The 18,227-nt window shown below is 44.8% G+C and overlaps 1 protein-coding gene across 2 annotated transcripts in view; it reads right to left on the bottom strand.

Moving 5' to 3' along the window:
* VWA2 (von Willebrand factor A domain containing 2) overlaps nucleotides 1–18,227 on the bottom strand; it is an 84,965-nt gene that overhangs the window by 15,561 nt on the left and 51,177 nt on the right. For both annotated transcript variants that reach the window (XM_030202687.1, XM_030202688.1), the window contains exons 5-10: nucleotides 15,559–15,668; nucleotides 12,601–12,795; nucleotides 8,982–9,115; nucleotides 5,781–5,919; nucleotides 4,810–4,865; nucleotides 449–556 (exon numbers count right to left, since the gene is read on the bottom strand). In XM_030202687.1, coding sequence (XP_030058547.1) covers nucleotides 449–556; nucleotides 4,810–4,865; nucleotides 5,781–5,919; nucleotides 8,982–9,115; nucleotides 12,601–12,795; nucleotides 15,559–15,668 — 742 coding nt within the window. The remainder of the gene's footprint in view (nucleotides 1–448; nucleotides 557–4,809; nucleotides 4,866–5,780; nucleotides 5,920–8,981; nucleotides 9,116–12,600; nucleotides 12,796–15,558; nucleotides 15,669–18,227) is intronic.

The following is an 18,227-nucleotide window of genomic DNA, read 5'->3' on the forward strand; positions in this document are numbered from 1 at the left end:
GGCCCAAATGTTTCTATAATGTACATGAAATAGATCTTAACAATTATTTACTAATTACTTTTCTCTTCTTTTCCTACGCTTTTTTATGTTAAAGAGAGCCCTCAGCAAAAAAACACTTTTTCCAGGCAATACATTTCTTTGCCAAGTGGTATAGCACCTCTTTCATCAGGCTACTCTTAATTTTCTGTATGTGCTATTGCCTATCTCGATAGTGCTCCCATAGAGTTTTAAGTGTGGTGAACATTGGCACTCAATGTGATTCAATAATGGACGCCCATCTTTGAGTGCCCATTACTCAATAGTGTTGAGTGCCAATTCTTTCGATGCTTATTTTTGAGCAACATTTACTGAATCTACTCTAAATGTCTATGTTCTAAAAGACTGATGTCAGGATTTTTGTCTTGAATGGAAAACAGAAGATGGGGTAGGGAATTAAAGCAGCACATACCACAGTGTTCATCGCCTCCGAAGCCGACAGGACACACACAGTGATACTTGTCCAGTCCCTCAAGAACACAGGTGCCTCCATTCTGGCAGGGCTGAGAATCACATGGATCTGCAAGGAAGGAATTGGACAACCAGTCTGAGCCGGGATAATATTCACATGCCTTACTATCCCAATATAAAACTAAACACATTATTGACATTCATTTTAAGGTATCTGTCCGCTTTTCATATCCCCATGCAGCATGCTGTCTATAGAAATGGTTTCACATACATCCAGCGAGATGGATTTTTATGATGTCTACAATAAATGTACATGAGATAGATTTGCATACACTACCCCTATTGTGTGCAAATCTATCTGTGGATATCCCAAAAAACCCAACTTAAGGGCAGTTTCCCAACGATTGGGTTGAGAACCAGTGATCTATGTATGTAAATTCCATTTTAAAACATAAGAAGAACAATGCTGGGTCAGACGGATGGTCTTTCGAGTCTATCATCCTATCTCTGACAGGGACCAAAGGGTCACTTAGAACAGGGAAATCCATTCCATATTTCTTGTGCCCCTGCTACTCACAGTAGAGTCCAACTGTAAAGGACTAAAATACAAACTGATGCATTCAACTACCTTCTCTTACATGAGCACGCAGTTGTGGAATGCATTACCTACTACCTTGAAAACTATTGACGAAATAACCAACTTTCGTAAATCTCTGAAGACACATCTCTTCAACAAGGCCTACAAAGAAAACCCACAACCTTACTAAATCACCTCACCAACCTACCCAGCTATGAACGTCTACTTTCTATTCCTATCCGCCTAAATCTTCTCTTCTTTCCCTTATTTAATATTTTCACATCACTAATTGTATCTGACATCCTGGAATGACAAAGCCATAACAGGACTCTGTAAGCCACATTGAGCCTGCAAATAGGTGGGAAAATGTGGGATACAAATGCAATAAATAAATAAATAAACAGTAGTTCTAGGGTAAGACTGACTTGACTCTAAGGTTATCAGTGTTTAATGTAACTATTCTGTACCACCTCTCTAAGAACATAAGAATAGCCATATTGGGTCAAGACCAGTGGTCCATCTAGCCCAGTATCCTGCTTCCAACAGTGGCCAATCCAGGTCGCAAGGACCTGGCAGAAACCCAATTAGTAGCAACATTCCATGCTAACAATCCCAGAGCAAACAGTGGCTTCCCCCATATACAACACAGGTGCTCGGATCAGCCTTCGGCACCTAACCATCATTATACCTCTATTCAGGATATCTAGACTGCCCCAATTTGATTGACTGCACATTTTGTCCTTTAGATTGTAAGCTCCTTTGAGCAGGGACTGTCCTTCTTTGTTAAACTGTACAGCGCTGCGTAACCCTAGTAGCGCTTTAGAAGTGTTAAGTAGTAGTAGTAGTAGCATTTTGATCTCAACATCAACAGGCATCAAGAGTTTCAAAGCAGAGGGAGACTTAGAAAAGAAACATGAAACTACAGTTTGCTCAATGGGCCTGTTGCTCCCCCCAACCCTTCACTGGAAACTATTTCACACAATTCCTGCCTGGAATAGTTCTACTAACACTCAGTCCTTGAGGGAGGAGATGAAGGTGACGGCAGATAAAGACCTGAATGGTTCATCCAGTCTGCCCACCTTTCACACTCATTATCAATTCATGATTAAGTCAAGAAAGAATGTGATTTAAAATATTTGATCACGGTCTTTCTTTGGTGCTTCTGGGACATAGACCACAGAAGTCTACCCAGCCCTGTGCTTACGTTCCAACTACTGGAGTTGCTGTTGAAGCCCATTCCAGCCTATCTGTCTGTTATTGGCAGGACACAGACCATTAAATGTCTGCCCACCACTGTCCTCAGGCTCCAGTTGCTGTCGAAGCCCTTTCCAGTCCATCAGAGTATATACAGAATACTAGACTGACATGCATTAAGTGCTAGTATTCTGAACATCAACGCATGTCAGGGGCACCCAAATTGTGTGTGCCCAGTTATAGAAACACTCTTCACATGTGCAGTCCACAATACTAAAGATACATATTGTGCAGTTATCAGCACTGCTACTATCCATTTACATAGTAACATAGTAGATGACGGCAGAGAAAGACCTATACGGTCCATCCAGTCTGCCCAACAAGATAAATGTGCTGCTTTATGTGTATACCTGACCTTGATTTGCATCTGCCATTTTCAGGGCACAAACCATAGAAGTCTGCCCAGCACTAGCCCTGCCTCCCAACCACTAGCCCCGCCTCTCAGCATCGGCTCTGCCACCCAATCTCCGCTAAGCTTCTGTGGATCCATTGCTTCTGAACAGGATTCCCTTATGTTTATCCCACGCATTTTTGAATTCTGTTACCGTTTTCATCTCCAGCACCTCCCGCGGGAGGACAGTCCAAGTATCCACCACTCTCTCCGTGAAAAAATACTTCCTGACATTTTTCTTGAGTCTGCCCCCCCTTCAACCTCATTTCATGTCCTCTACTTCTACCACCTTCTCGTTTCCGGAAAAGGTTCGTTTGCAGATTAATACCTTTCAAATATTTGAAGGTCTGTATCATATCACCCCTGTTTCTCCTTTCCTCCAGGGTATACATGTTCAGGTCCGCAAGTCTCTCCTCATACGTCTTGTAACGCAAATCCCATACCATTCTCGTAGTTTTTCTTTGCACCGCTTCGATTCTTTTTACATCCTTCGCAAGGTACGGCCTCCAAAACTGAACACAATTCTCCAGGTGGGGCCTCACCAACGACTTATACAGGGGCATCAACACCTCCTTTCTTCTGCTGGTCACTCCTCTCTCTATACAGCCTAGCAACCTTCTCGCTATTTGGCCTAAATATGATGCACAGATTGAGATCATGGTGATATTTAATAAACTATAAACTGAATAGTTTATAGCTTATTAAATCTGATATACTGGTTACCTTTTTCAAAGAACGCAGCAGTGTACAATAAAATCAAACAGAAAAAGGAAAGGAACTACATCAATAAGACAGGAAAGAAACACAAGCATACTTCACACAAAAAATAATTTCATGACCCTGCCCTTTGACTACATGGATAGGAATAGGCCATTTAGATGGATTTTCAGCTTGATAATATCCATATTGTAACTAAAATTCCACTGATAAGTAACATAAGAAAGTTATACTTTCACCGGCGGCCAAAAAACATTATTTCCTTTGAATATCGGCACCATTGTAACTCAGAATGGCCTGAGTTTGAGGACAGGCTGTGGTTTCTTGCCCCTGATGCGTTTCAGTATAGCCGGTTCCCATCTGTGATGAACTGTCAATCTCAAGACTTGGACCAGACTAGCAAGAGAGAACGCAAAAGGATATTTAATAGAAAATCAAGCTACAGCTTCCATGCTCCAACTTGAGTTTAGGGGCAACAGCGGTAGATACACCTAGAGCAGCAAAGCATCAGGACACGTTCCAGCCATGATCCTACCACTGGAATAATAAATAATGGCTGACCTCTCTTTCACCAATGAGCAGAAACATATGGGCACCGACATGATAGCTGAGCTTATTGGGAGGGGGATTGAGCAGCAGGAGACAACAGGCAGAAAGAATGCAAATGAGAAAAAAAGAATCTAAGAATTTAGGCACCATTTTAAAGGCTCTTGAAAGGTGACAACCACTGGGGAACGGTCTTTCCACCATTCGACCACAGGTTAGTGAAGAACGCAGCAGCACAATGAAGGACAAACCACAAATGCTATTTCTGAGGTTAATGGAAGACTGCACGTTAGTCACATAGTAACATAGTAGATGACGGCAGAAAAAGACCTGCACGGTCCATCCAGTCTGCCCAAGAAGATAAATTCATATGTGCTACTTTTTTTTATTTGTACTGTCCTCTTCAGTGCACAGACCGTATAAGTCTGGCCAGCCCTATCCCCGCCTCCCAACTACCAGTCCCGCCTCCCACCACCAGCTCTGGCACAGACCGTATAAGTCTGCCCAGCACTATCCCCGCCTCCCAACTACCAGTCCCGCCTCCCAACCACCAGCTCTGGCACAGACCCTATAAGTCTGCCCAGCACTATCCCCGCCTCCCAACTACCAGTCCCGCCTCCCACCACCAGCTCTGGCACAGACCGTATAAGTCTGCCCAGCACTATCCCCGCCTCCCAACCACCAGCTCTGGCACAGACCCTATAAGTCTGCCCAGCACTATACCCGCCTCCCAACTACCAGTCCCGCCTCCCACCACCAGCTCTGGCACTGCACCCTTCCATCCATTAACCTCAGAAGTAGCCCTTTGATTCTGTTCTCTTTCCGAGTTTGACCGTAGGATGTAAAAACCAAGAAAGAGTTGGGGTTTGAGTCGTACCTGGACAAACAGTTCTGTAACACTTGCTTGGGTGTCTTCTATAAACCTTTTTCCAGCTAAGATACAAGGAAAAGAAAATGTGTTAAAAAACAAGAGGCTCAGTCCAGGAGTCATTTAAATACCAAATCTGACCATCCATAAAGCCAATCCTTAGTGCTTAGGTGTAAAGTCTTTTACCCTCATTGATTCTAGGGACTGTAGTTTCAATATGTCTAAGGCCACCAAAATTACAATTTTATAGATGTGGACTTTCCAAACTCATCTAGGGGAACCTACAGCTAGTTGGGTTTTCAAGGTATCTACAATAAATGTACATATACTGGGGTCAGGTTTCAGAATGATGTATGTGGTCACCCCTTCCTTCCTTCATTTATTTAATTGAACTCATGCGATTGGTCCCTTCATTACCAGCTGTCAATGCAATGACCAATCCTCACTCAGAAATCAGTTCTGAATAGAGATTGGAAACCAATCTTGTCCAAATTGATTTTTGGAAGGGGATTGGCCCATCCACTGACAGCTGTCAATGAAGGAACCAATCAAAAGAGAACTAGAAATTATTTTAAAAATTGCCCTGTGGCAGCCATTCCCCTTCTATCCCTCTCTCCAATGTAAAAATGATTTTAAAAAGGAGCCCCTGGGCTTCTGGCTCCTTCTTCCCTTATATCATAACAAGTACTAATTGCAGCCCCAGTTAATTTACATATCAATATTTCTTATTTCTAAATGGTTATTTCACTTCTGGTTTAACCACAACCCACCAGCCCTATGGCATCACGTTATCAGACGGCTCAGAAGGAACAAGTTGCATTGTGGGATTTATAAATCTGTGCTGTCTTTATGACACAATAATTACAAGTCCCACAATGCAATGGGAGAGAAGTACTTGACAAACAGAACTGACTCAGGCTTCCCAGATAGGTCCAAACCATCGAAGATAAGCTAAGACAGAGGGAAAGGGCCAAGCTGACCTATAAAAGGGACACAGGGCTGTGGAGACAGGACCATGTCTCTGTCCTTTAGCTCCTTTCCAGCACATATAGTTCCCCATTAACTCTTTCATTGTCTCCAGGGTCTTCCGTTCACAGTGGTGCGATTTGATCTTGCATCCTGTTTAGAACACAAAAGACCAAGGTGTTAAAGACCTTCCTTACCTCTGAAAGGCTCCTGACCTGGTTCTCTATACACAATGCATCGGGTTCTCAATATACAAAAACTTTTGTAAACACCCTCTATGACTGTGAATCAGAATCACTGCAAAACACTCGCTCCCTGTTAGCAACGTACCTCTCCAATTCCCCTTCCACCCAAACTGCTCCGATCTCTGATCCCCTTCGCATCTATATCACGGAGAGAGTGGTGGATGCTTGGAATGCCCTCCCGCGAGTGGTGGAGAGGAAAACGGTAACGGAATTCAAACATGCGTGGGATAAACATAAAGGAATCCTGTTCAGAAGGAAAGGATCCTCAGGAGCTTAACCGAGATTGGATAGCAGAGCCGGTAGTGGGAGGCGGGGATAGTGCAGGGCAGACTTATACAGTCTGTGCCAGAGCCAGTGGTGGGAGGCGGGACTGGAGGTTGGGAGGCAGGGATAGCTTAGGGCAGACTTATACGGTCTGTGCCAGAGCCGGTGGTTGGGAGGCGGGGCTGGTGGTTGGGAGGCGGGGCTAGTGCTGGGCAGACTTATAAGGTCTGTGCCCTGAAGAGCACAGGTACAAATCAAAGTAGGGTATACACAAAAGTAGCACACATGAGTTGTCTTGTTGGGCAGACTGGATGGACCGTGCAGGTCTTTTTCTGCCGTCATCTACTATGTTACTATGTTACTATGTTATACCCTCTTCAACCACCCCCACCCCTAGACTAGGACACCTCACCCCTTAATTTTACCCCTTTATATGGCAGCCTGACCCTCTAGCAGTAGTATCACAAGACTACTACTAGGGGTCACAGGTGCCATTTGAACCCAGGATGTCAATGGAGCAGGAGCAACGGGAACTCACTCCTGCTCCCCACTAGACACCAGGGACTGCTAGTAAGAGCTGAGGGTGGAGTCAAGGCGGGGATGGGGAATGCTTGTCTGGGGGTGTCAGAGGGATTTCCATATGGAGGGGGGCTGTCAGAGGAGTATAGATGCCAAGGGGATTGGAGATCAGAGTGGTCTGGATGCAGGGGTAGGGGATTGGAGGGGTACGAATGCAAAAGGGAATCAAAAATTGGAGCAGTATAGATGGAAGAGAAGGATTAGAGGGGTGTGGATTTGAGACGGGGTTGCCCTTGGCTTTTGCACCTGCCTCTCCAGCAGACACTTGTTCATGTTTTGAGGCTCTTTTATCATAGCCACGTGAATTCTCCTGTAAAATAAATCAGTCCGAGTGATACATTTAACTCCCAGATATATTTGCAAACATATTTAAGCGGTCGGCACCACCATCAACCACAAAAGTTTTTTTAGTAAGGCCACAATTTTTGCAAGTTAGCAGCAGCAGTGGCCCGCAGTGGCAGAGGCAGCAGAAGGGCACAAAAGGAGCCAACATCCACCCCCACCCCTCTATCTCCTTCCTACCTTCTTCCCCTTCCCCAGCATCCTCTCCCCTGCCTCTTCCCTCAGCAGCATATCCCTTGCATCCTTCCCCGGCACCAAAATCCTCCCCTCTCTTACTCTGGCAGTACTCAGCATCCTCTCCATCTCCTGACGCCTTCTTCCACCTACTGCCGCCACCACTAAATTCTTCCAGCCTGTGAGAGCCTTGAGCATGTTCAAAACTCACAGACCAGCACATCCTGTGCACAGATATCATGTATCATGAGATGCCTCGCGCTTGGAACGTGTGTTTTGACTGCATTGCTGGCTTCCAGTTGCCAGTCACCTAAATGAACAAAGGGAAACCTGTAGCCAGCAAAGATGTGTTTAAATCTATTTCAAATTATCAGCACACAGGTGCGTATGTTTCTTTCATAAAATGCATGCTTTTTTGCACTTCTCACATAGGCGGTACCTTATTACAGAATCAGGGCCTCTCTCGGTGTTATGGAGGTACTCTGCAAGCACGCTTCAGGAACTCTCGGGGCAGTCTACGCTTACTGAGGAGGAACCCTCTGGGTAAACTATGGCTAACCTGTGAATATCTGCAGCTTTTAAACGGAACCATCCAGCACCCTCCTCATAAAATCACTGGGTCCCCAGCAAACCACATAAGACCAAGGTGTAGCCTTGTGCCTTGTGATTAGAGCAGCAGCCGGAGAATCAGAGTTCAAATCCTGCTTCTCCCACTGATGCTTTTTTGTGATCTCATGCAAGTCACTTCACCCTCCACTACCTCAGGTACATATTTAAGATTGTTAGCGAAAAAAAACCTACTGTAATTGAACGTAACTTACTTGAACTCAGGTCTGGAAACGCGAGCAATCTAATTAAAAATTCAGTACATTTATGCAGGGCTGCCAAGAGACTGAACTGGGCCCGGGGCAGGGCTGCTGCCACGCCCACCCCCCCCCAATCGCTGCTGCAACAGGATTGAAATAAGTTGGCTGGCAGGGATCCCGAGGCCCCGCCAGCAGAAGACGTCTTCATCCAGTGCTGACTGCCAGCCCCCCTAAGGCTGCTTTTCCTCTCGGGGCATGCTGGGTTTCAAAACCGAGCATGCGTGCCTGAGATGAAAAGCAGCAGCTCAGCAATGGGCAGAAGAGCAGTGCTGGAGGAAGCTCCGGGTCCTCCTCAGCCTCCAAGGGGGGGGCCCAGTGCCGGAGTTTTCTCTCTCTTGCTCCTGTCGGGACTCCATCACTTGGGTCCCATCAGGAGCAGGAGAGAGAGAGAGACCCCAGCGCCGGGCCCCCCTTGGAGGCCCGGGCCCAGAGAAATTTGCCCCCCCTCCCCCCTCTCGGTGGCCCTGCGTTTATGTGAACATAATATTAATATTCCCACTGTACATTTCAAATTTGGCAGCAGAACACTGTAAAGAAGGCAGAACAGCTCCTAGGATACAATGAAGCCAAGGGACAACAGCTGCGTCCTCGGGAGGCTGCCGCATGCGACTACCACAGACACTGCGAAATCTCTATGCACACCATGTACTTCACTGCGTGGTTTTTTTTCTTCTAACGTGACAATTATTCACCGTGTTTCTCACTCTCCGAGGCCACCTCTATGTGTGCAGTCTTGCATGGTTACCTGGGGGCACCGCGCTGCAGACTGTGGCATTTGTCAGCGTGCTGGACAGCCCGTTCACCGCATCGTCCACGTGTTCTGCAAATAGCACATGTTGCTCCATGGGGTCACTGGCCAGAGAGTGTAGCTCCTCCCACCTACGCAGCAAAACACAAGGCTGACACCTAAGCAAAGCTAAGCAATGACACAGAGCTCAGAGAAGCATCTATTCATTGTATTGAGTTTGCAAAATTTGGTATACCGCCTTTCATTTAACATCAAGGTAGTTAACAATAAATAAACCACCCCCATCCTGTTAGACTGTCACTGGAATGCTTTGATGTTTCGCTCATATATACTGTTATCTACCAACATTTGCTTATTTCCGATCTGACGAAGAAGGGCAACCTTCGAAAGCTAATCAAGAAATGTATTATGTCCAAATAAAAAAGGTATCATCTTATTTTCTTTTCCAGGTTTTATTTCGTTTTATTTCTATTGATTACCAATAAATAAAATAAACCAGACACTAAACAAAGTACATACAAGACAATACTCCTCATCCTTTGAAGTCCATTCCATCCGCTTAGTCAACCCGACGCCACTCCGAGTTGTGGTCATTTACCGACCCCCCCAATAAGTCCCTTTCTTCTTTCCTCACTGACTTCGATGCCTGGCTCTCTGTTTTTCTCGAACCTTCATCTCCGTCCCTCATTCTTGGTGACTTCAACATCCACGTTGATAATTCCTCTGATTCTTCTACTTCCCAATTCCTTGCCTTAGCGTCCTCATTCAATCTTCAGTTGTGTTCCTCTGCACCCACTCACCAAAATGGTCACTGTCTCGACCTTATCCTCTCCTCTAACTGCATTCCCTCCAGCTTCTGTTCCTCAAATCTCCCCCTTTCTGACCATCACCTATTAACCTTCACACTTAAGCACCCTCCTCCCCGATCCCACCCAATCTCAATCCCCACATCTAGAAATCTTCAGGCTATTGACCCCCTTACTCTATCCTCTTGTGTCTCTAACCTTTTCTCTACCGCCACTCTATCTAAGTCTGTCAATGAAGCTGTTTCCTCCTATGATACTATTCTTTCCTCTGCTCTGGACACTCTTGCCCCTCCCATGCCCCGTCCTACTAGGTGTACCAAACCCCAGCCTTGGCTAACCTCTAAAATCCGCTACTTTCGTTCCTGTGCCCGCTCTGCTGAATGCTCTTGGCTTAAATCCCGCACTCTTGCCGACTTCATTCATTTCAAATTCATGCTTAACTCCTTCCAGTCTGCCCTTTCACTTGCCAAACAGGATTACTTCACCCAATTGACAAGTTCCCTTGGCTCCAACCCTCGACTCCTCTTCGCCACACTGAACTCTCTTCTCGAGGTACCTCCGCCCTAGAACTAGCCCTAGTGGTTAGTGCAGTGGACTTTGATCCTGAGGAACTGAGTTCAATTCCCCCTGCAGCTCCTTGTGACTCTGGGCAAGTCACTTAACCCTCCATTGCCCCAGGTACAAATAAGTACCTGTATATAATATGTAAACCACTTTGAATGTCGTTGTAAACATTACAGAAAGGTGGTATATCAAGTCCCATTTCCCTTAATGTGGATTGGTATGTATGATATAATTATGTATGTTGATTTTTGCAAACCACTCAGGTATTAGGTGGTACATAATTTTTAAAAATAAATATGCAGAAAACAAAGTTGGTATGGTTCGAAGATTTACAGCAGGCTTCATTGTTTGAGGTTATTCAGTCATGGGAGTATCTCTGAAATTTGAGGGAAAATCTAGAGTTCTTGAGATGATCCTTGACTCGAAATTGACTTTCGAATATCAGATTAATGAACTTGTTATAAAATTCTTTTTAGATCTGCATTGTTTAAGAGCTATAAGATCTTTCTTGAGTCCCCGCTATATTAATTCCTCATTTAAGATTATTGCAACTCCTTATATTGCTCTGTTACTTTAAAATTAAGGAGAAAGTTGCAGTTGTTTAAAATACAGCTCCAAGGTTAATTTTTAAGTTGGGAAAGTTTCATGAAACTGCTCCATCCTTGAACAAACTCATTGGCTTAAAGTAGAGTCTTGTATATATTTTAAGTTAGCTTTCATGGTTTACAAAAGTTTTCATGGACTAAAAGTTTGGAAACTATTGGGCAGCTTTTAACACTTCCAGTTAATAGGTCTCATTTGAGAACTGGTCGGAGATTAACTTTGGATTTTCCATCAATGAAAAATTACTACTACTACTTATCATTTCTATAGTGCTACTAGACGTACACAGCGCTGTACACTTGAACATGAAGAGACAGTCCCTGCTCGACAGAGTTTACAATCTAATAAGGACAAAGAGTAACAAGATTCCGGAACCCAAAGAATGTACTGATAGTTCTGATCTTTTCTGTTACTTCCTTATCCTACTAGAAGTGCAACGTAATAACAACATGGATGATAGATCCTTCATTTTGTCAAGAAATCTACTACTACTTATCATTTCTCTAGTGCTACTAGACGTACGCAGCGCTGCACACTTGAACATGAAGAGACAGTCCCTGCTCGACAGAGCTTACAATCTAATCAAGACAGACAAACAGGACAAATAAGGGATAAGGACAAAGAGTAGCAAGATTCCGGAATCCCAAAGAGTAGCAAGATTCCGGAATCCCAAAGACTACTACTACTACTTATTTCTCTAGCGCTACTAGACGTACGCAGCGCTGTACACTTGAACATGAAGAGACAGTCCCTGCTTGACAGAGCTTACAATGTAATTAGGACAAACAAACAGGACAAATAAGATTCTGGAATCCCAAAGAGTAGCAAGATTCCGTGCAGAATCCCAAAGAGTAGCAAGATTCCGGAATCCCAAACACTACTACTACTACTACTTATCATTTCTCTAGCGCTACTAGACATATGCAGTGCTGTACACTTGAACATGAAGAGACAGTCCCTGCTCGACAGAACTTACAATCTAATTAGGATGGACAAATAGGACAAACAAGAGATATTATGACTAAAAATATTAGTCATAAATCTGTCTGGCAGCAATCTTTTGTTTTTCAGAGTGTAAAAACTGGGAATACTATTCCTGTTCAGATTTGTCACATTACATCATACCTTCTGTTTCATAAGGCACTTAAAACTTATTTGTTTTTCAGTCAATGACTGTAAACTATTGTTATGTAATTTGTAATATGTAAAATTCCTTCTAATGTGAAGCGTGCTCTTAATATGTAATCCGTTTTGCATCCTCTGGGTTAAAAACGGAATATAAATTGGACAGTGCAATACTAAATCTGGTATTCGTTACCAGAGAATGTGGTAAAAGCAAGTAGCTTAGCAGGGCTTAAAAAAAAAGTTTGGATAAGTTCCTGAAAGAAAAGTCCATAAGCCATTATTAAGATGGACTTGGGAAAAGCCACTGCTTATTCCTGCAATAAGCAGCATAGAATCTACTTTTACTCTTTTGGGATCTTGCCAGGTACTTCTGACCTGTGAAATTCGTAGGCACTGCATGTAATTGACATTGTGCAGGAAAGTGCTAACGCCACATATGTAATTTGGCAATCTTGACAATATATGCACTGTGAAATAAGAGGTACAGGCCTGCTGTGTTCTGAAATGTAACATCTCACCTCGGAAATCTGACTCCTACCGCAAAGATTATGACACCGCTGTCCTTCAGCTGCTGGGCCAGGGGTAGCAGGGGGCCCTGGGATTTCCCATCAGACAGAATGATGAGAATCTTGGGGACAGAGGCGTCCCTTCCACCAGGGAAACCTTTCCGTAGGACATACTTCAGAGCCAGGCTCGTCTCTGTGCTCCCACCTCTGAAAGAGAAGACAAGGAGAGAAGAATGCAGTCATCATTCCATGTGGGAAAGAGGAAAGGTGGGAGTGAAGGGAGCACAGGCGGGATCTATGAAAGTAAAATGCTGTCATCAGTACCTTACAAAAGAGGATTCTTAAAACCAGTGCATTTTTCCTAGCAAAAAAGCTGCAGGTACTCGTATGCCAGGCCACCCTTCAGGGGTGGGGGTGATCACTGAGGGACCCATCCCACAATAGCCAGGCCCCCTGCAACCAGTCACAGAATCTATGACAAGGCAGAATTGGTGTGTGGAGCCTGAGCTCTTTCATTAAATCTTGGGGTCCACGGGATCAACTTTAGTAGACAATGGAAAAGGTGCCTGTACTCAGTACCCCCAAGTACCCCCTGAAAAAAAGCCCTGAACACAATACACATTAAAACATCATAATTACTACTTAACATTTCTAAAGCGCTACTAGGGTTATGCAGCGCTGTACAGTTTAACAAAGAAGGACAGTCCCTGCTCAAAGGAGCTTACAATCTAAAAGACAACATGTGCAGTCAGCTTACACTCTAATGGACAACATGAGCAGACAGCCAATTGGGTAAGTCTAGATTTCCTGGATAGAGGTAAAATGATTAGGTGCCGAAGGTGACATTGAAGAGATGGGCTTTGAGTAAGGATTTGAAGATGGGCAGGGAGGGGGCTCTGGGTATGGGCTCAGGGAGTTTGTTCCAAGCATAGGGAGAGGCAAGGCAGAAAGGGCGGAGCCTGGAGTTGGCGATGGTGGAGAAGGGAGCAGAGAGGAGGGATTTGTCCTGTGCTGTCCATCATAATGGACAGCATAGGGTGGAACATAAAGTCAGATTTCACAGTGTCCAGAAAAAACAGGACACACTAACATTTTTCCAAATAACCCATATCTTGAGTAAAATGGTAGGGTACCTGTGTTAGTCCACTTTTAAAGGTAATAAATAGAAAAAAAAAGAAAAAAAAGAAGATGATGCCTTTTTATTGGACTAACGTAATATTTTGATGAGCTTTTGAAGGTAACCCCTTCTTTTTCTTGGGTGCTGACTCCCAAGGTGGATCCCAATGTGAATCACTTTGCATTTGTCCACATTAAATTTCATCAGCCATTTGGATATCCAGTCTTCCTAAGGTCTTCCTGTAATTTTTCACCGTCCACATGTGTTTTAACAATTTTGAATAGTTTTGTGTCTATCTGACGAATTTAATCACCTGACTTGTTGTTCTGATGTACAGATCATTTATAAATATGTTAAATTAGCATAGGTTTCCGTATAGATCCCTGCGGCACTCCACTGTTCACCCTCCTCGGTTTAGAGGAATGACCATTTAAGCCTACCTTCTGTTTCCTGTCCAATAACCAATTTCTAATCCACAGAAGGACATTGCCTCCTACCCCATGACTCTAATTTTCTCAGGAGTTTCTGATGAGGGACTTTGTCAAACGTTTTCTGAAAATCTAGATTCAACTGGTTCACCTTTATCGACATGTTTATTCACGCCTTCAAAGAAATGAAGCAAAATGGTAAGGCAAGACTTCCCTCGGCTGAACCCCTGCTGACTCTCCCATTAAACCATGTTTTCTTTGTGTTCCGTAATTTTATTATTTATATTTATTTGTTACATTTGTATCCCACATTTTCCCACCTATTTGCAGGCTCAGTGTGGCTTACGTAGTACCGTAAAGGCGTTCGCCAAGTCCGGTAGAGAAACAAATATCTACTATAATAAAACGCAGCCTCAACGTTCTGAGGACACTGACGTCACTGAAGTCACTCACACACCGGTTCGTGGTTTCATGGTGGTGAAGCCACACAACATCTTCATGCCCCGCCCTCGCGCCACACGTGATGACGTCGAGGGCGCAACACGAAAACAAGGCTAATTAACGCACGGGGACGTCCACATCAACCCGGCCCCTTTCCCCACATAGCCCCACCCCTTAGAAGTTACCGCCCCGCCACGCCCACGGTACCACACTCACCCTCAGCAACGTCCCTCCCCCCCCCCGTCACCTCCCCTCCCTTTCCCTTACGCGTCTCTCCCTGGTGGTCTAGAGGTACCTGTTCGGTGGGGGGCAGGAAAGAAAGAGCCCCCTCTTTCCTGCCCGTAGCGGTGGTGGTAGCATCCTTGCTACATCGTGTGGGAGTCTGGCTCTCGGCGTTTCAAAATGGCCGCCGACAGTTCAAGCTGCATCGCGAGACTTCAACTCTCGGCAGCCATTTTGAAATGCCGAGAGCCGGACTCCCACACGATGTAGCAAGGATGCTACCACCACCGCTACGGGCAGGAAAGAGGGGGCTCTTTCTTTCCTGCCCCCACCGAACAGGTACCTCTAGACCACCAGGGAGACACGCGTAAGGGGAGGGAAAGGGAGTCCCTTGCGCGCTAGCGCCCGTTTCATCGCTGCCAGAAACGGGCCATTTTTACTAGTTATTTATAATAGTTTCCACTATTTTGCCCGGCACTGAATTCAGGCTTACTGGTCTATAATTTCCTGGATCACCCCTGGAACCCTTTTTAAAAATCGGCGTTACATTGGCCACCCTCCAATCTTTAGATACTATGGATGATTTTAACAACAGGTTACAGATCACTAACAGCAGATCAACAATTTCATGTTTGAGTTCTTTCAGTACCTTCTCAAACATTTTTCACCCCAGCTTAATTTCATTTGATTTTCTCAGATTCTTCCATATTTCGTTTTTGGGCCTGTAACAGAATGAATATTTTCAGGAAACTGAAATTCTACCTGAACACAATTTCCTTGGTCTCTCTTTTCACTTCCTGTCGGGTGAAGTAAGCATCAAGTGGAAATTCCAGCCAGGCTGTGGCACTGTATTGCAGGACCCCCACTCGGACCTGATATGGGAAGAATGAGAGAAATCTCATTGTTAGACAGGAAGATGCAGTATGTAAGGCACAAATATAAGAACATAAGAGTAGCCATGCTGGGTCAGACCAATGGCCCATCTAGCCCAGTATCCTGCTTCCAGCAGTGGCCGATCCCGGTCACAAGTACCTGGCAGAAACCCATTCCATGCTACCAATCCTAGGGCAAGCAGTGGCTTCCCCCATTATCTCAATAACAGACTATGGACTTTTCCTCCAGGAACTTGTCCAAACCTCTTTTAAACCCAGAAACACCAACTGCCGTTACCAAATGATTTCCAGAGCTTAACTATTTTTTGAGTGAAAAAATATTTCCTCCTATTTGTTTTAAAATTATTTCCATGCAATTTCATTGAGTGTCTCCTGGTCTTTGTACTTTTTGAATGGGTAAAAACTCAATTCACCTCCACCCACTCAGGATTTTGTACACCTCAATCATAACCTCCCTCAGCCACCTCTTTTCCAAGCTGAATAGCCCTAACCTCTTTAGCCTTTCCTTATATGGGAGGAGTTCCATCCCCTCTATCATTTTAGTCGCTCTTCTCTGAACCTTTTCTAATTCCGCTATATCTTTTTTGAGATACGGCGACCAGAATTGCATACAATACTCAAGTTGAGGTTGCACCATGGAGTGATACAGAGGCATTATAATATATTTGGTCTTATTTTGCATCCCTTTCCTAATCATTCCTAGCATCCTGTTTGCTTTTCTGGATGCCACTGCACACTGGGCAGAAGATTTCAGCGCATTGTCTACAATATCTGCCTCTTGTTCCTCCTTCATTAGCATCCCTCCTCCCTAGCATCTGCTGCCTGCCCCTATCTCTTCCCCATCATCTTCTCCCTGCCCTTTTTCCCTCTGATTCTGGCCCCTCTGTCCTCTTTCCCCCTTGCCCAATCATTTGCTCCCCCATTCCTCAGGATCTGCCCCTTACCCCTCCTTTCTCGTGTCCTTGCCCAATCATGTGCTCCCCCATTCCTCAGGATCTGCCCCGTACCCCTCCTTTCTCTTGTGTCCTTGCCCAATCATGTGCTCCCCCATTCCTCACCATCTGTCTTACCCCTCCTTTCTCTTGTGTCCTTGCCCAATCATTTGCTCCCCCGTTCCTCACCATCTGTCTTACCCCTCCTTTCTCTTGTGTCCTTGCCCAATCATTTGCTCCCCCATTCCTCACCATCTGTCTTACCCCTCCTTTCTCTTGTGTCCTTGCCCAATCATGTGCTCCCCCACTCCTCAGGATCTGCCCCTTACCCCTCCTTTCTCTTGTGTCCTTGCCCAATCATGTGCTCCCCCACTCCTCAGGATCTGCCCCTTACCCCTCCTTTCTCTTGTGTCCTTGCCCAATCATGTGCTCCCCCATTCCTCAGGATCTGCCCCTTACCCCTCCTTTATCGTGTCCTTGCCCAATCATTTGCTCCCCCGTTCCTCACCATCTGTCCTACCCCAGCCTCTTTTCTCTTTCCCCCTTGCCCCACCATTTGCTGCATCCACTCCTTTTCCCCCTGGCTCTCCTTCAACAGCCTCTGCTCTTCCCTGCCTCTTGTGTCCTCTGCAGTACCATGAATCCACTCCCCACTGCAGTAGCTGAGTGGCAGAAGCCTATTCAACAGCAGCTGACCACTCTTTCACTTCTGTGCCAGCAACATGAGCACCCTACAGAGAACACTGTTCCCAAACCTATCCTGGAGACCCTCCTCCTCTCCAATATTCAGCAATCCCACAAGAAATATCCACTGGATAGGCACACCATCTAGGCAGATCTGTTTTGTGTATATTCACAGTACACATCCTTCTGGACTGGTTGTGAGATCACCAGGACAGGTTAGGGAGGCTCTCATTTATGAAGTTTAGATAGTAAGGATAAATTATTGATGGCTCAGTCACCTTTTACACAGATAAAAAAATACAGGAGTCAGTATAGAGGTCTACAAAATACTGAGTGGAGTGGAATGGGTAGACGTGAATCACTTGTTTAGTCTTTCCAAAAATACTAGGACTAGGGGACACGGAATGAAGCTACAAAGTAGTAAATTTAAAACAAATCGTAGAAAATATTTCTTCACTCAACATGTAATTAAACTCTGCCAGAGAATGTGGTAAACGCAGTTAGCTTAGAGGGGTTTAAAAAAGGTTTGGCTAGCTTCCTAAACATAGGAGGTCAGTGGCCCAACTGTTTGGGGAGGCCAAAGGGGGCGGGGTTAGGGCTGGGGCCAGGGGTGGAGCTTACATCCATAATTGTCTAACACAGAAAAAAAACAAGTAAAAATAAAATAGTCACAATTAACACCTTTTATTAAATTTAGATATTAGATATGTATCATATGTCAAAGTATAAAGTGGTTGCTTAAAGCATATACTAACCACAATCGCTCAACTGCAAAACACTATGCACAAATTTGTGCAAAAACACGTTCAGAACCTTACCATAAATATTACACTGGAATACCCTGTTGGCCACTGTTGGAAACAGGATATTGGGTTAGATAGACTATTATGGAGGAGTGGCCTAGTGGTTAGAGCACCGGTCT

This window comes from Microcaecilia unicolor, chromosome 5, assembly GCF_901765095.1.
Source record: "Microcaecilia unicolor chromosome 5, aMicUni1.1, whole genome shotgun sequence".
NCBI classification, from domain to species: domain Eukaryota; kingdom Metazoa; phylum Chordata; class Amphibia; order Gymnophiona; family Siphonopidae; genus Microcaecilia; species Microcaecilia unicolor.